Source organism: Vipera berus (genome assembly GCF_964194415.1).
Source record: "Vipera berus genome assembly, chromosome: 4".
Lineage (NCBI taxonomy): Eukaryota > Metazoa > Chordata > Lepidosauria > Squamata > Viperidae > Vipera > Vipera berus.
This window is the reverse complement of record NC_138206.1, coordinates 120,474,143-120,497,274: the sequence shown is the minus strand read 5'-3', so window position 1 is coordinate 120,497,274 and position 23,132 is coordinate 120,474,143. Positions and strand designations below refer to the sequence as shown.

General features: G+C 42.0%; 1 protein-coding gene across 2 annotated transcripts in view; it reads right to left on the bottom strand.

Annotated features, from left to right (window-relative positions):
- Nucleotides 1-23,132, bottom strand: part of NAA16 (N-alpha-acetyltransferase 16, NatA auxiliary subunit) — a 51,324-nt gene that overhangs the window by 11,879 nt on the left and 16,313 nt on the right. The window contains exons 3-14 of one of the 2 annotated variants that reach the window (XM_081327998.1): nucleotides 20,707-20,811; nucleotides 19,830-19,987; nucleotides 15,189-15,323; nucleotides 12,857-13,010; nucleotides 12,298-12,432; nucleotides 10,783-10,878; nucleotides 7,667-7,773; nucleotides 6,426-6,498; nucleotides 6,094-6,263; nucleotides 4,196-4,348; nucleotides 2,997-3,125; nucleotides 1,595-1,808 (exon numbers count right to left, since the gene is read on the bottom strand). In XM_081327998.1, coding sequence (XP_081184124.1) covers nucleotides 1,595-1,808; nucleotides 2,997-3,125; nucleotides 4,196-4,348; nucleotides 6,094-6,263; nucleotides 6,426-6,498; nucleotides 7,667-7,773; nucleotides 10,783-10,878; nucleotides 12,298-12,432; nucleotides 12,857-13,010; nucleotides 15,189-15,323; nucleotides 19,830-19,987; nucleotides 20,707-20,811 — 1,629 coding nt within the window. The remainder of the gene's footprint in view (nucleotides 1-1,594; nucleotides 1,809-2,996; nucleotides 3,126-4,195; nucleotides 4,349-6,093; nucleotides 6,264-6,425; nucleotides 6,499-7,666; nucleotides 7,774-10,782; nucleotides 10,879-12,297; nucleotides 12,433-12,856; nucleotides 13,011-15,188; nucleotides 15,324-19,829; nucleotides 19,988-20,706; nucleotides 20,812-23,132) is intronic. The other variant, XM_081327999.1, reaches the window with a different exon arrangement.

The window sequence follows — 23,132 nt, the reverse complement described above, 5'->3', positions numbered from 1 at the left end:
CTTTTTTCTGCGCCGTTGTAATTTTGAACGGTCACTAAATGAACGATTGTAAGTCAAGGGCCACCTGCTCTCTAATTACTGATAAAGGAGAATATTTGTAGCTCAGGGTTGAAATGAGGGGTCCTTGGTGCTCTCAGAGCTTGGGTGCTTCTTCACAGACGTTTCATGACCCAATTAGGTAACATCATCAGTGCTAGAAGGGAGTGGGATTTGCGAGGAGGAGGAGGAGGAAGAATAGGAGGACTGTGGAGTCCTTGGTGCTCTCAGAGCTTGGGTGCTTCTTCACAGACGTTTCATGACCCAATTAGGTAACATCATCAGTGCTAGAAGGGAGTGGGATTTGCGAGGAGGAGGAGGAGGAGGAGGAAGAATAGGAGGACTGTGGGGTCCTTGGTGCTCTCTGAGCTTGGGTGCTTCTTCACAGACGTTTCATGACCCAATTAGGTAACATCATCAGTGCTAGAAGGGAGTGGGGTTTGCGGAGAGGAGGAGGAGGAAGAATAGGAGGACTGTGGGGTCCTTGGTGCTCTCAGAGCTTGGGTGCTTCTTCACAGACGTTTCATGACCCAATTAGGTAACAACATCAGTGCTAGAAGGGAGTGGGGTTTGCGGAGAGGAGGAGGAGGAAGAGGAGGAGGAGGAGGAGGAGGAGGAGGAGGAGGAGGAGGAGGAGGAAGAATAGGACTGTGGGGTTCTTGGTGCTCTCTGAGCTTGGTTGCTTCTTCGCAGACCTTTCATGACCCAAACTAGGTAATATCATCAGTGCTAGAAGGGAGTGGGATTTGCGAGGAGGAGGAGGAGGAGGACTGTGGGGTCCTTGTTGCTCTCTATGAGCTTGCTTGTCGATTTGCAGACGTTTCATTACCCAAACTAGCTAACTTCATCAGTGCACGTGACGTTACCTCGTCTGGCGCTGATGAAGTTAGCTAGTTTGGGTAATGAAATGTCTGCAAATCATCAACCAAGCTCAGTGAGCACCAAGGACTCCACAGCCCGCACCCCTCCTCTCCTCCTCCCAAATAAACCTCACTTCCTCTTAGCACTGATGATGTCACCTAGTTTGGGTCATGAAAGGTCTGTGAGAAAACTACCCAGCTCAGATACTCCCAGGACTCTCTCTGCCCTCTAAAACAACAAAACTTAAAGCACAACACCTATTTCTGCATCGAACTAACAAAACTTTGAGACTTTGAATTCCTCACAGAGCAAATAAACTGACTTCTGGGATCACCGTTCGGAAATACATTCAAATCTGCCTAATACAGCTGTGTAACGTTGTCCATGGGGTTGCGATGGGTCGGACACGACTTCGCAACTAACAACAACAGGCAAGCTGCCCAGGTTCGAATCCCAGAGGGGTAAGACTAAGTGATGAGAGCTAAAGAGCTTGAAATAGCTATCCTAGCCTCCCTTTAACTCTTCTGTCAGTCACAAAATTTGGAATTTACAGTGTTCACAGGAGTGACGTCCGCCTGCCAAAGATGCTCCTAGACTGGAGCCAAACGCAGAACGGACTGCTTTATATTTGGTAGACCGGGTGCTCCACCCAGCACATCAGATTCAAATCTCTTTTTTTGACGGAAGCTTAAAATACCTGAATTCACTTCCTGTTCTTTGCTCTCGCTGGCCAAGGGGTTGTCGTGAAGCTTCAAGTAAATTTCGATGGCCGATCGGGCCGCCTTGAAATAAAAAGCATGTTTTCTCAGCACGTCTTCCAGCCTCAGGAGGTCGACGTAGGCACGCAAGGTCATCTTCCTCATACAATACGTATGGAAGTCAAACTGGTCGTCTGTGATCTCAAAGAAGTGCTGAAATACAGGACAGAATACAGAATGACTCCTCTTTTTTTCCTTCTGGGACTGCTGGGATTTTTGTCTACTTAGGACACGGGTCGGCAACCCACGGCTCTGGAGCCATGTGCGACTCTTTCAGCTTTCTCCTGCGGCTCCCAGCCATTTGCAGAGAGAGACAGAGACAGAGACTTGCGCTTCTCTTCTCTCTCTCTCTCTCTGTCTATGTGAGTAACTCACACTGTTCTCCGAGAAGCTGACAAGCTTATTGGGCAGGGCTTCTGCCTTTGCTGCGTCTCCACAGGAAGCAGGAAGCAGCAGAAAGCAGGGCAGGAGAGCCAGCCCAATAAGAATGTGTGTCAGCTTGTCCAGAACAGCATGAAGCCAGCTTGCCAGGTGAGCAGAAGATGATCGGAGAGAGGGAGAGAGGGGGAAGAAGAGAGAGGGAGAGGGAGAGGGAGAGGGAGAGAGAGAGAGAGAGAGAGAGAACTCATGCACAGCAGCCTCTATTTCTTTTTAATTAAACTCTTCAATCAAGTTCCCGCCCTCGTGCGCACGAGAGAGTTTTGCGGCTCCCAGTGTTTTTTTTCCCCCTCTGGGAAACGGGTCCAAGTGGCCTTCGAGTGTTTAAGGTTGCCGACACCTGACTTGGGATGTTGTTAAGGGCTTTAGTTGGCTTGTGTGTTACGGTGGGTACTATCGGTTGAAATCATCGGTTGGGGGTTTCTGAGATGTTTTTGGTGGATGGTAGCATTATTGTTTTTCAGTGCCTGTTTAGTGGCGGCTGCCGATTTGCGAACTCGCTCTCGTCTTACAACGAAGCAACACTTTTCAACGACATAATTTCCAACATGTGGGGGATGAGGGTGGGGGAAAGAGGCTTTACAATTTTACGAAACCCTTTCCAGCCCTGCCATTCCTTTGAAAGGAAAGACCGGGTGTTTTCCCCCCCCCCAAGAAACTGAAGTTCAAATCAGAACAGTTTGCTTAGGAAAGGAGCTTGGCCCCGTGGTAACAAGAGTCTTGATTCTTTCTCCTTTGGGTTCTGTTCTGTTCTGTGCCAGGATCCTGCTAAATTCAGGATCCTTTCCTGACCGATGCTCTTCGGAGGAGGGCGCCTTAATCCAACCCACGTTCGTTAGGGGGAAGCGGTGATCGGGGAGGGGGGGGAGAAAAAGAAAGAAATCCATCCGTTGATCGGCTCACCCTCTCTACTTCGTGGCACTGTTTCAGAGCTTCGCCATATTTTCCTAATCTTTGAAAAGCGAGAGCGCATTCCGTCTGGAACCACATGCACTGCATTTCGTTGAGATTCTCCGTGGCAGAAGTCCCTTCCTGGGGAACGAGAAAAGTACTTTAGAAATAGTCTCCATCTATTAAGACGTCCTGTAAAAAAATACTTCCCTTCACCATATGCTCCAATACTGTCGTTATCCTCACTATATTTTATTTTATTTTAATTCCATTTATATCCCGCCCTTCTCCGAAGACTCAGGGCGGCTTACAAACTTAGCAGTAGCCTTCATTCTATGTATATGCCTGCTTATTAGGGCTTTCACGCCCCCCACCCCAAGCGGCATTTTTACAAAGTCAGCTTAATTGCCCCCAACAATCTGGGTCCTCATTTTACCTACCTGGGAAGGATGGAAGGCTGAGTCAACCTTGAGCCTGGTGGGACTCGAACCTGCACTAATTGCAGGCAGCTGGTGTTACTTAAGGAGGCGTTAGCCCACTGCTCCACCAAGGCTTTACCACTCTCTTTTTCTTTCTTTCTTTCTTTCCCTTCTTTCCTCCTTCCTTCCCTCTTCCTTCTTTTTCTTCCTCCCTCCCTCCCTTTTCCTTCTTCCATTCCTTCCATCTTTTTCCCTCCCTCCCTCCCTCCCTATCACAGCAATCACTCCAATACGTTATCCTCATTATATTTACAACTCTTTCTTTCTTTTTCTTTCCTTTCCTCTTTCCTTCCATTTCCCTTTTCTTCCTCCCTCCATTTCTTCTTTCTTCCCTTCCTTCCTTCCATCTTCCTTCCTCCATTTCTTCCTCCCTCCCTCCCCATCACAGCAATCACTCCAATACATTATCCTCATTATATTTGCAACTCCGTCTTTCTCTTTCTTTTTTTCTTTCTTTCTCTCTTTCCTTTTCTTTTTTCTTTCCTTCTTTTCTTTCTTTCCTTCTAAGAAATGTGTTCTTCCTAGAAATGTATCACTGCTTCTACTTAGACTCATTTTTTTTAAAAAAGTGCCATTTCATACTTAATAGGCATCTGTAAATATATCGAAAGTGTATTTGAGATGACTCGGTGAAAAAGTTTGCAACGACAGATGCATTCTTTAAAAAAAAAAAGGAAAACCAAGATTTACTTCTATTAACGTTTTGTGATAATATAATTATTTTTCTTTTACCCGTGTGAACTTGGAACACATCTCCTCAGCATCCTTGACCATATTTGCTCGCAGCATATACTTTGCACACTTGGAATTAATAAATCTGTCTGCCGTATCCAAGGACTGGGCCTCATCCATCCATTTGGCAGCTTCCTTGAGATTGCCTACATGCTATGGGGCAAGAGAATCTGTTTTTAATTTCATTTCATCCAATAACAAGTGCACCAGGCCGAGTCTGAAAAGGTAGCATTTTTTAAAAAAAATTCTCCTTTGCTTGGAATGTTGGAAGGATAAAATTACAGCCATCTCTTATCATATTTCATTATGTGAAAAATAAACTCGGAATATACTGAGTTTATATTAAAAAGATCATAATTAGAAAACTGTCACGGCTGAAAAATCACATCAGTAATTGCAGAGCATTAGAGCAAACCTAGATTTTCTCAAGAACAACAATTAGTATAAAAGCTACATCTTAATTCTCTTTCTTCCTAATGTTACAGGATCAGAGGCTCTGGCACTCTAGCATCATGTTCTGATATGAACTGACATTTGTAAATCAGCATTCAACAGTTAACCAATTTTTTAAAACATTCTATGTTTTTTAATTTTTATTGTTGTGAGCCGCCCTGAGTCCTCAGGGAGAAGGGCGGCATATAAATTTAAATAAATAAATAAATAAATAAATAAAAAGCAAAAATGAAAAGAATAAATTCAAAAAGGGAAAGTTAATACCCAGGCATGCTTAAGTAAACGAAACTAATGACAGGAAAGTGTATATGCCCAGTTAATGTTTTGATCGCTTCCAGAGGGAATTGGAATCCTCAAGACCTCCCCCATTCCCCACTGGGTCCACAATTATCTAAAAGTCCTCTTGGGTCATTCCTACTTGCTCCCATTCAAAACAAGGGAGCAGCACTGCCAAAAAACCACCTTTGGTAGTAAAACCAGCAGATTGTTGGTGAGGGGAAAAAAAAGCTCTTACTTTGCAGCAGCCATCTTGCGAGAAAGTCCCTGAATTAACATTTGTGTGTTGGTAACAAACCATAAATATTTTCTACAAGGTCAAATGACTTAATCAATAAAGATTCTATTTTATCCTGTTCTATTACAGACTGCTCTGCTCTTGTTGTTGTTGTTAGCTGCAAAGTCGTGTCCGACCCCTCGCGACCCTATGGACAACGTTCCTCCAGGCCTTCCTGTCCTCTACCATCTTCTGGAGTCCATTTAGGCTCACGCCTACTGCTTCAGTGACTCCATTCAGCCACCTCGTTCTCTGTCCTCCCCTTCTCTTGCCCTCAACCTTTCCCAGCATTAGGCTCTTCTCCAGTGAGTCCTTCCTTCTCATTAGGTGGTCAAAGTTTTTGAGTTTTACCTTCAGGATCTGGCCTTCTAAAGAGCAGTCAGGGTCGATCTCCTCTAGGACTGACCTGTTTGATCGCCTTGCAGTCCAAGGGACTCGCAGGAGTCTTCTCCAGCACCATAGTTCAAAGGCCTCAATTCTTTGGTGCTCAGCCTTTCTTATGGTCCAACTTTCACTGCCATACATTGCAACTGGGGAGACCATAGCCTTGACTATACGCACTTTTGTTGGCAGGGTAATGTCTCTGCTTTTTAGTGTGCTGTCTAGGTTTGCCATGGCTTTCCTCCCCAGGAGCAAGCGCCTTTTAATTTCTTGACTACAGTCCCCATCTGCAGTGATCTTGGAGCCCAGGAAAATATTCCTTTCTAATTCTACTTCCATTCCATTCCATACTTCTCTTCTCTTCTTCTACTCTACTCTAGTTATTCTACAGGTCAAATCATCCTGCTCTTCACTAAATAGCTTTGTGTTCAGTTGCATTATCAAGTTATACAAAATATATATGCACCAATGACATATTCTGAATATGAGGTGTTTAAGGAAGTGCAATTACCTTATAAATTTTGGCTTTCAAATAGAACAGCTCTATTAACGTCGGAGTACTAGTCACAGCAGAATTAATGTAATCCAATGCCAAGGAAAATTGGCCAAGCTTGTCAAAGTGCTGGGCAAGGAAATAACGAACCCAAAGCAGCGTTGTCGGCGGTTCTTGCTCTCCATTTTCTGCAACACACACAGAACATTTCCCAACACTTAACCTAGAAGTATGTATCATCAAAATGCTCGGTTCTCAGAAAACAGATTCCCCTGTGAAGATATACCAGTCCAGATTACCCTCATTAAACTTGGGTTATTTCAGCTCTGTTCCTCAGCTCTGAAGCTTACCATCTGGACTGAACATGTGGCAGGTCTTCAAAGAAGCTTCGTAACCAATCACGAGCTCCTGGATGGTTGAAATCTACAAATGAGAGTTGAGATCTTTGTGTTAAAATACTCCTGTGGTCACTGCCTCAATTAATGTTCATTCGTTGGTTATGTAAAGCACATAACTCAAGGAACAAGTAACACTGCGATTTCTTACTTGTTAGAATGTTAAGGGGCTTTCTGCATAACTCCCACTACTGCAGAGTTCCTCAACCGGTGGGGGAGGGAAGAAAGAGGGGATGGTTCTGCATGAGCGGCTAGCGTGTGCGCAGAGTTCCATTTGCACAAGCAGTCTGTGCGTGCACCAGCCACTCACATAAATGGAGCGTGCGTGCATATGCTTGCCCACTGCTCGTGCAAGTGAGGATGTGCGTACGTGTACTCGAATGCCATTTCCTTGGCCCGGTTGCAAAAAGCCCAGAGGTTGAAGACTCCTGCACATTCCTGAAAACACTTCCTTGGAAAACCACTAGATGGCAATAAAGAGAGTTGCCTGCCTCTCTTTGCTGCCATCTAAAGTCTCTTTCTGCAGCAACCCTAGTTATTTTCCAAATAAAATGTTGGGTATTTTTGTTTCCCCCCCCCTAAAATTGTATTAAGCTTATCAAATAGAAAATACAAGTTAAAATGAAGATAGTGGGAAAGGGGGATAGGGAGAAAAGGGGGAAAGATGAGTACGGGGTAAAAAAAATAAATGATTGACTTTCAAATATGTTCAGCACGGTAGAATAAAGATAGTAACATTACAGTCTCAATTTTCTACTTTTGCATATTTAGTCTACAGTAACCGTTTCTATAATAACACATTTATCTAAATAGCAAATCCCAAAATCAGAATTCCACTGTTTTTCTATCTCAAGCATAGCCTCTAAAAGCGGTTTCCAAGGTGAAACAAAATGGAATGTATTCTTTTATTTAATTAAAGCAATGAATTTCACCCTCTCTGCCAGCTTCATTGAATCTTTCATTGTGGGAATTAGTGTATCCATATTTTTTTTCTTGAAGTTACATTGATTACATTAATCTGGCTTTTTTTTCCCAACAAGAACCCACTTCTCCACTGGTTCCATCCAACTGATATTGCCAGAAAGCAACAATTATTGTTAAATGGTTTGTGAAATAAATACATACTCTTTTATATATCCGTGTGCGTGTGTGAGTGTGTGTGAACGTATGCATGCTAGGATTGTAAGAAAACTGACCTTTTCTGTGCTGTAATACAAAGATTTCAAAGTAGTAAACAGGGGTGGACAACCTTTACTGAAGTTAACCCTTAGGAATTTATCCAACAGTTCTCTAAATTTTTCACCTAGAAGCAAAAACATATCAATTATATTACAATAGCTCTATGCTCATTTTGCATGAACTATGAATTTTTTTTTCAAAGATAACAATATTAAAAAAAACTATTTTGAGAAGTTCATACTGTAACTTGCATTCCTCTAGAAAAATGGGGTGGAAATTGGGTCCATTTGCATAATATATGTAGATTGCAGTTAACCAAGCTGATTTTTTTTTTAATTGCTGGGGACAAATTCGTTCTTAAAACCCATAAAGTACAGTACATGATAGTTTGCTACTGCATCTCTGGATGGAATGAACAATAGTCACAAGGTGTTCAGTCACTACATGACCTAATTAAAACTAGCGGCTAATATTAGCTGCTGGAATACGTCAAATGCAAAATTGATTGCGATTATACAGAATTATACAGAAAATATCTAAATATGTGTAAGAATCAAATACTCTTTTTTTGCATATGGCTGGTTTGTATTCAGGCTATCAAAGTTTTGAGGAACAATCTTACTTTGCAATTTCAATTTAGAAAGTGATGGAGTCAATATTTTTATAATTACAGTGGTGGTCAAAATTGTGGAAAACTTTTGGGAAAAGTGTACAGTAGAAATGCCACCTTTGGTTAAGTTTCCACCTGTTTTTCTTCTAATTCCTTTATGACTGTAGCCTTGTTCACTTAATAATACTATTTTACCTTGCTTTCTGGGCAACCAGTCAACTCTTTGCAGCATTACTTTAATTTTATTACATTTTAGAAGCTCACTCAATGAAAGAACACAAAAAAAACCCCCCAACCAACTTGATAGCAATCACATAACACACTGACAAACGTCCTCCTCTCAGCTTTAATACATGACATCAATCACTGGATCCTACTGTGATCTGATTGGCTCATTGCCAAAACAAGATGACACTGGATTGGCTCTCTAAACACTCGTGCTCATTGGCTAGAATCAGATGAAGGAAAGCCACCTGAAGTCAACCTAAGCAAGTTGTGCTTCCTTTTTCTGGTTATTTGGCTATAACTTTTCATAGAATTCAGATAATTGAACAAACTTTGTTGCATTACATTCTTGATTAATTTATCTTTCCATTGTTATATAATTTTACGGTACTACTCGGGGAAAAAAAGTGGTGTTATTAGCCATCAAACCTCAAAAATACACTTTTCCCCAAAAATTTGGCCACTACTGTAGTATCTAATTCTTATGCAGCTAGAGTAGCCTTCTACGCTAACTCCAATCCTTGGGCTCCGAGAAGCCTCAACAAAACTTTATATGTTTTCAAAAAATTGGTTTCTTCTCTTTATTAATGCTTTGCTTGCACTGATGTAGGAGAAGAGCAGGCAGAGCTAAGGGGGCGGAGTTAAGCAAGTCATAAGCCTAGAGTCCTTACATGCTCATAAACGGTCTCAATCCAATCTCTCTTGAATTCCGTTGATCTTTACTGGGTGCCAATTTAGTATCGTTGTTAGAAGGAAATGGGGTTTGCAAACCTCAGTCACTCCTAGCATTGATTATGTTAACCCAGTCAGGTAATGAAACGTTTGCAAGAAAACAATCAAGCTCAGAGACTACCAAGGACCCCACAAGTTCAACCCTGAGCTACAAATATTATCTTCTGTTGGAACTTGATCACTCCTAAGTATCTCGCTCCCTTACAAGTGGTGGGCCTAGATAACCTACTGTTAATGTCATTGGTAGGGAGATTCAATCATATTCCCCGTCAAGAATATGCGCCGGTACTTTTGGAGAGCCAGCTTAGTCTAGTGGTTAAGGCACAAGTCTAGAAAGCAGGAGACGGTGAGTTCTAGTCCCGCCTTAGTCATGAAAACCAATTGGGTGACTTTGGGCCAATCACCAGGAGACTGTGAGTTCTAGTCCCGCCTTAGGCAGGAAAGCCAGTTGTGTGACCTTGGACCAATCACCAGGAGACGGTGAATTCTAGTCCTGCCTTAGGCATGAAATCTGGATGGGTGACTTTGGGCCAATCACCAGGAGATGGTGAGTTCTAGTCCCGCCTTAGGCAAGAAAGCCAGTTGTGTGACCTTGGACCAATCACCAGGAGACGGTGAGTTCTAGTCCTGCCTTAGGCATGAAATCTGGATGGGTGACTTTGGGCCAATCACCAGGAGACAGTGAGTTCTAGTCCCGCCTTAGGCAAGAAAGCATGCTGGGTGACTCTGGGCCAATCACCAGGAGATGGTGAGTTCTAGTCCTGCCTTAGGCATGAAATCTGGATGGGTGACTTTGGGCCAATCACCGGGAGACTGTGAGCTCTAGTCCTGCCTTAGGCATGAAATCTGGATGGGTGACTTTGGGCCAATCACCAGGAGACTGTGAGTTCTAGTCCTGCCTTAGGCATGAAATCTGGATGGGTGATTTTTGGGCCAATCACCAGGAGACGGTGAGTTCTAGTCCCGCCTTAGGTATGAAAGCCAGCTGGGTGACCTTGGGCCAGTCACTTTCTCTCAACCCAACTCAGCTCACAGGGTTGTTGTTACAGAGAAAATAGAAGGAGGAATGTCTGCTGCCTTGGGTTGTTTGTAAAAATACTACAGGCGGGATACAAATAAATAATGGCCAAAAAAAAATACTTTTGGTATCTTTCTGGCAGGTTGGCAAAGCCTCCAAACTCATCACTCGTGTTGGTTGCAAAGAGGTAGCTGAGTGTTTCCGATTAAATGATCAATATCCCCAAATTCCCAGAAAACGGCTTTTAGCCACAGCAGTAACTGTTACAAGTTATTGGATCTCGATAAAATCCAGCTACACGGAGCTTTTCTGAAAAGCCCACGAGGTTTTCTTACGCCGGAATGCTTCGTTTCTGAAAATTGCTTTCCAGTTCATGGCGGTATCTACACAAAGTAAAATATAAAATAAAATATATATTTTGGGAGGGGGGGAAAAAACCCGCACCAAAGACAAATTCTCCATTGCAAAGGAAATGGGGAAAAAAAAATCAAGCAATTTTTTTTAAGTATCGTGGAGCCGTACTACGTACAGAAAGGCAGCAACGTTACCTGTGACAAAGTTTAAAGGTAGCCTTTTCGGGGAAACAGCCCGAGGATGCCGCTTGCTTATTTCTTCATATGTTTCTAGCCTCTCTTCTAAAGAATCTGTGGATGGATGACAAATGTAAAATTGGAGTTACGCCTTGAAAGTCACACAGTTCAGGAACAAGCAGCAACGTAGGACCACTGCATTACTCTGCCGGGCAAAATCCAATGATTCCATTTCACTTGCCTGACCTTTTCCTGGGAAACCGTAGTTGTGCAAGCAATAAATCGAGTAGTTTTCTTTCCTTTTTACAAGTCATTTTACAACTCGCAAACCCACTTCGTTAAACAACAGAGAGTTCTGTTGTGTGAACTGTTCTCCCCAGCAAATAGCGTCCCATCCCATTTTCCCTTCATTTAAATCTGGATACAGCTCAACATATCTTTTTTAATTCGAGTTAGAATTTAATATGCTTTTTTTTAAAAAAAAATAAATTCCGAATAAACACAGAGCATAAAGTTCCCTCCCATAGAGCAGGGTTTTTTTTTTTTTAAAAAAAATCCCATTTATATCCCGCCCTTCTACGAAGACTCAGGGCGACTTACAATCTAAGAAGCACAAATCAATGTGCTTAGCAATAGCCTTCATTCTATGTATATGCCTGCTTATTAGGGCTTTCACACACACCCCAAGCGGCATTATTACAAAGTCAGCTTAATTGCCCCCAACAATCTGGGTCCTCATTTTACCTACCTGGGAAGGATGGAAGGCTGAGTCAACCTTGAGCCTGGTGGGACTCGAACCTGCACTAATTGCAGGCAGCTGGTGTTACTTAAGGAGGCATTAGCCCACTGCTCCACCAAGTTTGAAGTTACTAGAAGTAATATCGAGTTGGGTAGGCTGTTTTCACAAATGACAACCAAATGAAATAGTTAAGTATCTCATGTCCAGACAAGGAGATATTATTTTCAAGTAACTTCTTGCAGAAGAGTTGCAATCAAACACTACAGCGCAACCCTCAGTTTAAGCTTAGAGAGACTGCAATGAATATCCAAAGATAGTCCTCACTTACAACTGTTCCGAGTTACACCACTGCAAACCGTGACTTATGACCGTTATTCACACTTACGACCACTGGTGCGTGCTCAAGATCACAAGATTAAAATTCAGACGCTTGGCAACTGATTCATATTTAGGACGGTCGCAGTGCCCCAGCGTCACAATGATCCCCTTTTGCGACCTTCTGGCAAGCAAGGTAAGAGATTCACTTAACAACCGTGTTTGGGGTGTGTGGGGGCGTCAGAATCCAGAATAAAAGAATTGGAAGGGACCTTGGAGGTCTTCTAGTCCAACCCCCTGCTCAGGCAGGAAACCCTATACCATTTCTGACAAATGGTTGCCCAGTCTCTTCTTAAAACAGGACAAAACTCAACTTAAATTTTGGGTGGAAGTCGAAGAAAAACCTGTATTTCCCCAAATGTAAGGCTCATTTTTTTTCCAAACCTCCCCCACCCCACTAAATTTGAAGCGAAATGTACAATTTCTTCTCGTACGTGGCTGCAAAGCTTTTTCCAGGCCTTCGTAGTAACGCCAACATTCTGCGTTCCGATCGATCAGTTCCTGATAGATCTCGGCCGCTTCTTCCAGGCGTCCCAAATTCAGCAACATTTCCCCTGCAGCAATAATATAATCACACTTGACTTTTAAAGTTTAAAAAAAAAATGGAAAAGCTTTGGACGCTGAAAAGGGGCGACTCTTACGCTGGCTTCGAAAACAGCCACAGCGCAGTTAAATCTGCTACCCATCTGGTGTACCCCAGGTACGTTCGTGGGGGGCAGAATATATTACATTCTCATAAATGATCCAAGCCCAATCCTTCTTGAATTCCGTTTAATCTTAACTGGCGCCAATTTAGTATCAAATCCTAGTTTGACAAAAAAACCCAGCGCCTTTCAAATGAGAAAAATTATACTATTTAAATTCTGGTTTTATATAAAGGGATGGCCGATTGGGGAAAAACCTCTGATTTAAAGTCCTGCAAGGAAAGAAACGGGGCTATGAAAAATTAAGGATCGAGGCTTATGAAAATTAAATTACCTTTAATTTCGTCTATCATGAGTTTATCGCAGATTTGCCTTTCGTAAGTTTCGATGTGGTCCAACGATTCTTGAAAGAGGTCTGCTTCTCTCATCACCTGGTTCTGATACAATATTAATTCGCTATATTCGTAGTCTATTTTGTTGGGGGGGACCTGAAAAATAACCCAATAGATTTGATATTTGGTTGGGTTAAGGTTACTACATCAAAACGTCTTTTTTTTTTTTGGCAAATGAATAAAAAGAGCAGAAAACGTTCAGCTTAGGAAAAGTCTGCACTTGAAACAATTCAGAGTAGATAATTTGATTGAACAATTTCTTCTATTCCGCCGGACTTTTGTCGCTTTTGATATATATATGGGCAACGTCAGCATCAGAAAAGGGTGTTTTCAAATGACAATGGCTATGGCGGCATTATAATGTATTTCTGCTCATATTAGCCTGGATTCTGAAATGTGGTTGGGACAGACTTTTGACTTCTTCCTTTGATAAATTGTTTATATACCTGAAAACTTACTAAAAAGAGCGCATAAGGAGTGTAAAAAATAAAAAATAACAAGGATACTGGAATACAGAGTTGGAAGGGACCTTGGAGGTCTTCTAGTCCAACCCACTGCTGAATTAAGACACCCTGTACCATTTTCAAGGTGCTGGTGATGACCTATAAAGCCCTAAATGGCTTGGGTCCGGGATATTTGAGGGAACACCTGCTGCCAGCATCAAGTTTCCTTCGTCCAGTGCGCTCCCACAGGGAGGGTCTCCCCAGGGTGCCGCCGGTTAAAGACTGCCGGCGGGTAACACCCAGGGGTAGGGCCTTCTCAGTGGGTGCGCCTGCCCTGTGGAACCAGCTGCCTGCGGAGCTTAGGACTGCCCCCAACCTCCGTTCATTCCGCCGAGACCTGAAGACCTGGCTCTTCGAGCTCTCTGGCCCAGGCTAAGAATATTTTTAATTTTAATTTTAACTGGGTTTTAATTTTCTCAGGGTTCTATTTAATCTCTTTTAATTTGTTTTAACATTTGTATTGACTGTTTTTTAAATGCCCTGTAAACCGCCCTGAGTCCTTCGGGAAAGGGCGGTATATAAATCTAAATAAAATAAATAAAATTTTAAACAAATGGGTTGTCCAGTTTCTTCTTAAAAACTTTCAGTGTTGGAGCATTCACAACTTCTGGTGGCAAGCTGTTCCACTGGTTAATTGTTCTAACTTTTAGGCAGTTTCTCCTTAATTCCAGGTTGCTTCTCTCTCTGATTAGTTTCCATCCGTTGTTTCTTGTCTTGCCTTCTGGAGCTTTGGAAAATAGGTTGACCCCCTCCTCTTCTTTGGGGCAGCCCCTCAAATATTGGAAGACTGCTATCACATCACCCCTAGTCCTTCTAGACCAGGCATGTCAAACTCGTGACGTCACGTGACGTATCGGAGCTTTTTCCCCATTGCCGACAATGGGCTGGGCGCGGTTTTGTTGTGACGCGTCCGGCAGTTTATTTTATTTTTTATTTTAATTCCATTTATATCCCGCCCTTCTCCGAAGACTCAGGGCGGCTTACAAGCTTAGCAGTAGCCTTCATTCTATGTATATGCCTGCTTATTAGGGCTTTCACACACACCCCAAGTGGCATTTTTACAAAGTCAGCTTATTGCCCCCAACAATCTGGGTCCTCATTTTACCTACCTCGGAAGGATGGAAGGCTGAGTCAACCTTGAGCCTGGTGGGACTCGAACCTGCACTAATTGCAGGCAGCTGGTGTTACTTAAGGAGGCATTAGCCCTCTGCTCCACCAAGGCTCTTAGTTTGACACCCCTGTTCTAGACATACCCAATTCTTGCAACCGTTCTTCATATGTTTTAGCCTCCAGTCCCCTGATCATCTTTGTTGCTCTTCTCTGCACTTTTTCTACTATCTAGTTTCTACTATCCCTTTGAAATTAACGAACAGATCTTTAATTTCGAATGAAGATCCGCTGAACTCAGTGGTGAATATATATGTTTGCGTTGTAAATTATACAACATAAGGAATCTATTCCAAGTTGCTTCATTACTGCCATCTGGACAAAAGTAACAACTCGCTTTTGAGGAACAAAATCGTTTTATGGAAAACTCTGGGTTTTTTTTTGTTTTCATTTAAAATGCATACCACGTTATGATGGGCGGCCGATTCCTACTGACTGAAGCAAAAGTTAATTATTAATTAAAAGCAGCACTTCATTCCCTTCAGGCTTTGGTGATGTGATTTTTAAATAGAATAGGAGAGAGCCAGTCTCATGGAGAAATGCGGCTACTCCAAAGTCTTATCGGCGGACATTAGGACGGGCCCCTTCTGACTAACAATCTTACCTGTTGGGTTTTCCTAAATTCTTCTAACAATTTTAAGGCCATGTCGTAATCTTTTAACAAATGATATGCAATTGCATAGCCGATCCACGAGGCTCTCTGAGTGGGTCGGAGCTGAAGTAACTGATACCGGGTTTCCTTTAAAGAAAAGAACAAACAAAATTAAGAACGGGGTTCTAAACAATGCACATTCTTCATGGAAGATTGAAAATCAATGCTAGGAAGGATCAAAACCGTCAGAAACAGAAAAGCTGTCTCAGAAGTAAAGTTGGGGTTTTAAATGATTAGTTTTAACAATCTTCATTTAAAATTTGATTTGATTTGTGCTTAGATTATAAGCCGCCCTGAGTCTTCGGAGAAGGGCGGGATATAAATGGGATTAAAATAAATAAATAAATAAATAAATAAATAAATATGAAATAAAATAAATAAGTAAAATAAATAAATAAAATAAATAAATAAATAAATAAAATTCGGTGTCTAAGAGTTAGAATGAACATTAAGCCATACCTATTGGAATAATAATAATAACAACAACAACAATAATAATAGGAAGGGACCTTGTAGGTCATCTAGCCTTAATAGAATAGCGGAAGGGAACTTGGAGGTCTTCTAGTCCAACCCCCTGCTCAAACAAGAGACCCTAGACCAGGGGTGTCAAACTCGCAACATCATGTGATGTGTCGTGCCGTATCGCGGCTTTTTTGCCATTGCTGGCAATGGGGTGGGCGCGGTTTTGCTATGAGGCTTCCGGCCCGCGGGCTGGCAGTTTGACACCCTTGATACCATTTCAGGCAAATGGCTGTCCAATCTCTTCTTGAAAACTTCCAGTGACGAAGCACAACTTCTGGTGGCAAGGTGTTCCACTGGTTAATTGTTCTGACTGTCAGGAAATTTCTCCTGAGTTCTAGGTTGCTTCTCTCCTTGATTAGTTTCCATCTGTTGCTTCTTGTCCTGCCTTCAGGCGCTTTGGAGACTAGGTTGACCCCCCCCTCTTCTCTGTGACAGCCCCCCAAATATTGAAATACTGCTATTAGGTCTCCCGTAGTCCGTCCTTCCTTCCTTCCTTCCTTCCTTCCTTCCTTCCTTCCTTCCTTCCTTCCTTCCATTCATTCATGTTACGTTGACTCTACAAGCTACTTATAGAGCAGAAAGAAATGTTAAAAGGGAAGAGGAGTTTTAAAGAACTTTTAAAGTTTTAAAGAAATGGAGAAAGGAGGAAACCAGGTTACTTCATTGTCAAACTAGACGATTAACAAAAAACCTACCATTACCACTAAAAGAGAAAATTAGCTAAACTTAGCTGTGCTAAGAATCTCCCAAACCACAGTCTTCCCTCTATGGGGTGGAAGGAATTTGAATTCAGCACAGTGTCAAATCATATTAATATCTACTCCGCTCGGGCCAGCTTAAGCAGTAACTCTTGATCCTAACCAAACGGACTAGGAAGTTATATGGACTATTTATTGTTGAAATTTCCGCTCTGGCATTAAAGAACATAATGGACAAACACTAAAGCTAGAACATGCAAAAGTTTTCCCCAGAAGATCCTTTTGTATTATCATTTTGTTTGCTAAAATTGTGTCTATACAAGTAGCCCATAGATACAAAGTTTAAAAAATATTTAAGATACCATGAAAATACAACTAATATGTAATTTTCCAATTCATCAAAATAATTCAAGTCCGTCCATCCATCCATCTATCCATCCATCCCATCTCTGATCTATCTATCTATCTATCTATCTATCTATCTATCTATCTATCTATCTATCTATCTATCTATCTATCTATCCATCCATCCTCTCATACATCTATGTCTATCCATCCATCCATCCATCTATCCATCCATCCATCCTCTCATCCATCCATCCATCTATCCATCCATCCTCTCATCCATCCATCCATCTATCCATCCATCCATCCTCTCATCCATCTATCTATCTATCTGTCTGTCTGTCTGTCTGTCCATTTATCTATCTGCTCTACAAATCTTTTTCAACGAGTGATTAAGTTCTGCACACAAATGGATTTAAGTGAGGCAATGACTGATTGTTCAATATCACAGTAGTCCAAGTCTATGCCCCAACCACCAGTGCTGAAGAGGATGAAATTGACCGGTTCTATGAAGCCCTACAGCACCTTATAGAACTAACACCAAAAAATGATGTCCTTATCATCATGGGGGATTGGAATGCTAAAGTAGGAAGCCAAAAGATAACTGGAATAACAGGCAAGTTTGGCCTTGGAGTACAAAATGAAGCAGGGCACAGGCTGATAGAATTTTGTCAAGAGAATACGATGGTCATAGCAAACACTCTTTTCCAACAACCCAAGAGACGGCTCTACACATGGACATCACCAGACGGTCAACACAGAAATCAGATTGACTATATGCTCTGCAGCCAAAGATGGAGAAGCTCTATACAGTCAGTAAAAACAAGACCAGGAGCTGACTGTGGCTCAGACCATGAGCTTCTCCTTGCAAAGTTTAAGCTTAAACTGAAGAAAGTAGGGAAAAGCACTAGGCCACTCAGGTATGAATTAAATCATATCCCTGTTGAATATACAGTAGAGGTGACAAATAGATTTAAGGAATTAGATTTGATAGACAGAGTGCCTGAAGAACTATGGACAGAGGTTCGCGACATTGTACAACAGGTAGCAACCAAAACCATCCCAAAGAAAAAGAAATGCAAGAAAGCAAAATGGCTGTCTGAGGAAGCTTTGCAAATAGCTAAGGAAAGGAGGGAAGCGAAAGGCAAGGGAGAAAAACATAGATATGCCCAATTGAATGCAGAATTCCAGAGAATAGCTAGAAGAGATAAGAATGCCTTCTTAAATGAACAGTGCAAAGAAATAGAAGAAAACAATAGAATAGGGAGGACCAGAGATCTTTTCAAGAAAATTGGAGAGATGAAGGGAACGTTTAATGCAAAAATGGGCATGATAAAGGACCAAAATGGCAGGGACCTAACAGAGGCAGAAGAGATTAAGAAGAGGTGGCAAAATTACACAGAAGAACTATACAAGAATGAGCTTAATGTCCCTGATAATCACAATGAGGTGGTCACTGACCTCGAGCCAGACATCCTAGAATGTGAAGTGAAGTGGGCCTTAGAAAAGCTGAGCAACAACAAAGCTAGTGGAGGTGACAGTATTCCAGCTGAGCTATTCAAAATCTTAAAAGACAGTGCAGTAAAAGTGCTACACTCAATTTGCCAGCAAATTTGGAAAACTCAACAGTGGCCACAGGATTGGAAAAGATCAGTTTACATTCCAATTCCAAAGAAAGGCAGTGCCAAAGAATGTTCAAACTATCGCACCATTGCACTCATTTCTCATGCTAGTAAAGTCATGCTTAAAATCCTACAAGCTAGACTTCAGCAGTATGTGGATCGAGAACTACCAGAAGTACAGGCAGGATTTCGAAGAGGCAGAGGAACTAGAGATCAAATTGCCAACATACGCTGGATCATGGAGAAAGCTAGGGAGTTCCAGAAAAACATCTACTTCTGCTTCATTGACTATGCCAAAGCCTTTGATTGTGTGGATCATAACAAACTGTGGCAAGTTCTTAAAGAGATGGGAGTACCAGACCATCTTATTTGTCTCTTGAGAAACCTATATGCGGGTCAAGAAGCAACAGTGAGAACTGGACATGGAACCACTGATTGGTTCAAAATTGGGAAAGGAGTCAGGCAAGGCTGTATACTGTCGCCCTGCCTATTTAACTTATATGCAGAGGACATCATGAGAAAGGCAGGGCTAGATGAATCAAAAGTTGGAATTAAGATTGCCGGAAGAAATATCAACAACCTAAGATACGCAGATGATACCACTCTAATGGCAGAAAGTGAAGAAGAACTAAAGAGCCTCTTGTTGCGGGTGAAGAAGGAGAGTGCAAAAGTTGGGTTGAAACTTAACATTAAGAAAACCAAGATCATGGCATCCGGCCCTCTCAATTCCTGGCAAATAGATGGGGAAGAAATGGAGGTAGTGACAGATTTTATTTTCCTGGGCTCCAAGATCACTGCAGATGGGGGACTGTAGCCAAGAAATTAAAAGACGCTTGCTCCTGGGGAGGAAAGCCATGGCAAATCTAGACAGCACACTAAAAAGCAGAGACATCACCCTGTCAACAAAAGTGCGTATAGTCAAGGCTATGGTCTTCCCAGTTGCAATGTATGGCAGTGAAAGTTGGACCATAAGAAAGGCTGAGCACCAAAGAATTGAGGCCTTTGAACTATGGTGCTGGAGAAGACTCCTGCGAGTCCCTTGGACTGCAAGGCGATCAAACCGGTCAGTCCTAGAGGAGATCAATCCTGACTGCTCTTTAGAAGGCCAGATCCTGAAGCTAAAACTCAAATACTTTGGCCACCTAATGAGGAGGAAGGACTCACTGGAGAAGAGCCTAATGCTGGGAAAGATCGAGGGCAATAGAAGAAGGGGACGACAGAGAATGAGGTGGCTGGATGGAGTCACTGAAGCAGTAGGCGTGAGCTTAAATGGACTCCAGAAGATGGTAGAGGACAGGAAGGCCTGGAGGAATGTTGTCCATAGGGTCGCGATGGGTCGGACACGACTTCGCAGCTAACAACAACAACAACAACAAATGACTGATTGATTAAACAGAAGCACTTACCCTGTATCCCTCAAGATCTCTCATCTGGATCTGCAGCAGCGAAAGATCTCTGAGGATCTGCAGATTGTCTTTATCTAGCTTCAGAGCATTTCGATAGCACTTAATGGCTTCGTCGTATTTTTTGTCGGAACGCTGCAAGAGCCCGTAAACATGCCAACCTAACAAAGTCAAGGAAATGGGCAGATCCTGTTGGCTGAAGACAAATTATGCCCACCTTAGTGCAACTCACTTATCAAGGATCTGGGGTCTGCCCTAGGATGCAGTCCAGACGAGAAGCACACCCAGGTAGTAGCTCTAATTTAATTCTGTAAGGGTAAACAGAAGCCTGACATGTAGTCCTCCATTTACGACAGTTCATTTAGTGACGGCTCAAAGTTACAATGGCACTGAAAAAAGTGACATGGCCGTTTTTCACACTCACGCCCGTTACGGCACCCCCGTGGTGACGTGATCAAAATCCAGACACTTGGCAACTGACTCGTACTTACGACGGTTGCGGCGTCCTGGGGTCACGTGATCCCCTTTGGTTACCTTATGACAAGCGAAGTCAGATCCGCTTAACAATTTTGTTACTAACTTAACAGGGATTCACTTAAGAACTGTAAGAAAGAAAGGGCAAAAACACACTTAATGTTTCACTTAGCAACAGAAATGTTTGGCTCAATCTGAGGTCGTTAAGTTGAGGATTACCTGTATCTCTCCCTTCCCCACCTTTACAGTCCAAAAAACTAGGGTGGGTCCCTTCTTGTCCCCAATTTGATAAGGTAGTCTAAAAAAAAATCACTTTAATTCATTTTGTGCAGACAAGACCCTGGCATATTTCAGAATGAAGTTTGAGACCTACTAAGCACAACCGATGTACAATTTCAAAGGATACACACGTGACTTTTGACATCGTTACGGAGTCCTTTACGAACAAATTCGTACGCTTCTTCTTTTTTCCCTAAGCAATTCAGCGTCAGCCCTTTCATTGCCAGCGTCTCTGGAAAAAGAAAGAAGGTCTTACTTTGAAATGATAAACGACAGAGACATCTTGAACACGGATGGGAAATGAAATTTTTTTTTTTAAAAAAAAGCAAAAACAGAATACCGATTGAACATATGGACAGTAAGCGCAAATGCAATTAAGACATGTTTCGGTTAGAAAAGATATTTTAAACTGACATTATTGATATTATGAGAAAAATGTAACAAAGATGCTGATATTCGATGGTGTATCTATTAACAACAATAAGAATTGTATTTGCCTAGTGTGGGAAAACAGGTCCCATCGGAAGGAGAGAGGAAACAATGGATGCTATAATATTGGATCTAGATTGAAGAAGTTAATATATCCCCCTGAATTACTAATGGACCCAGACGTTGTTTATTAAGCATTTGATTGGAAAATTGGAAAATTAATAAAATATAGATAAATGAAAAAGAAAGAGGGTCGACGTTCTGAATACCGAATCAAGAGACACACCTTAAATATGCTTTCAGGAAGTACAGAGGTAAAGAGCTGGATTTTCCCAAAGATGCAACAATGATTTACCTCAGGCTGAATTTCCATCCTCTCACCCACCCACTCAGGCATATACATAGAATGAAGGGCGGGATATAAATGGAATTAAAATAAATAAATAAAGTAAAAATTTCAATCTGTAGACCCAATCTGATCTTCAACTGCATTCGGAAGTGAGGACGACACGAAAGCTCTAGAATTAGGACACTGAAAAGCTGGGATTGTCCTGATTGAAAATGACCATCAGCCTCTCTGGCTGCAGATTATCATAGGATTCTACCCTTGGGTCTCAAGTTTCCTCTGATCCCTTCAAAGGAGGGCTATAATAATAATAATAACAATAACGTTGGAAGGGACCTTGGAGGTCTTCTAGTCCAGCCCCCTGCTCAGGCAGGAAACCCTATACCAGGGGTAGGCAACCTTGGCTCTTTTATGACTCGTGGACTTCAATTCCCAGAATTCCTGAGCCAGCATGGCTAGCTCAGGAATTCTGGGAGTTGAAGTCCACGAGTCATAAAAGAGCCAAGGTTGTCTACCCTTGCCCTATACCATTTCAGACATATGCCTGTCCAGTCTCTTCTTAAAAACCTCCAGTGTTGGAGCATTCACAGCTTCTGGAGTCAAGCTATGAAATCAGAACAGTGCTGGAAGGGACCTCGGAGGTCTTCTAGTCCAGCCCCTTGCTCAAGCAGGAGAACTTATACCATTTCAGAAAAATGGCTGTCCAATCTCTTCTTGAAAATCTCCAGTTTTGAAGCACCCACAATTTCTGGAGGCAGGCTGTTCCACTGGTTAATTCTTCTGACTGTCAGGAAGTTTCTCCTTAGTTCTAGGTTGCTTCTCTCCTTGGTTAGTTTCCATCCGTTGTGGGATTGCCAACTGGGAGATCCCTGTGTTGGTCTTTCTCATGAATATGATAGAAGAACGCCACCTCTGCTTCGAACACAGGACAATTTTGGATTTTAATTTTTTTATGTTATGATCAGCTACTTCCACTTCCAAAGTTCAAACAGTCTCCCAGTTCATGTGTTCTTTTTGAGATACACATTAAAAAAGCAGAAAGAGATGACAGAGTGGACAATCTTACTTCAAACGGCCAAGGACGAATCATATTTGAGGACTGTACAAAATATTAACCCAAAGATATATTTAAAAAAAACATTATAAGGCATTATCCAGGTTAAAAATACAAGCATACAGAGAGACGATCGTTTACAAAAGTAAATATTTTTTAGCAGTCTCCTTCACATCTTGGAGATTAATCTACCTTTTTTTTGAAGAAAAAAAAGAGGGATTGGTCCATTGAAAAGTATGATATATCATGTAGGTTGAACATGACTGAAATTGCTTTGTCATCTCATTTCGCAGGATGTGGAGATTAGGCCAGGATTGAAAGTTTTAATTTTCCTCAGGAAAGTCACGATATTCAAAATTAGGTTTGAGAACGGAAAGGTATGACTGACGGTGTTTTCAACTGTCTTTTAAAGGTCTAATTTAGGATTCTAAACCGTTTCTCACAAATATAAACACGTCGTCTATTTTGTCACTGGATGTATAGTGGTTTTATCTCCAATATTTTGATATTTATTGCCCTGTACACCGCCCTGAGTCCTTCGGGAGAAGGGCGGTATAAAAATTTAATAAATAAATAAATAAATAAATAAATAAATAAATAAATAACTCTCAACGCATCAACCTAACTGACACGGGGTTTGTGTCGTTACAACAATGGTGGGGTGACATCCATAAACTATCTGCGAGGCAACTGCTGCCTCTTAGTAAACAAAGATTCACGACGA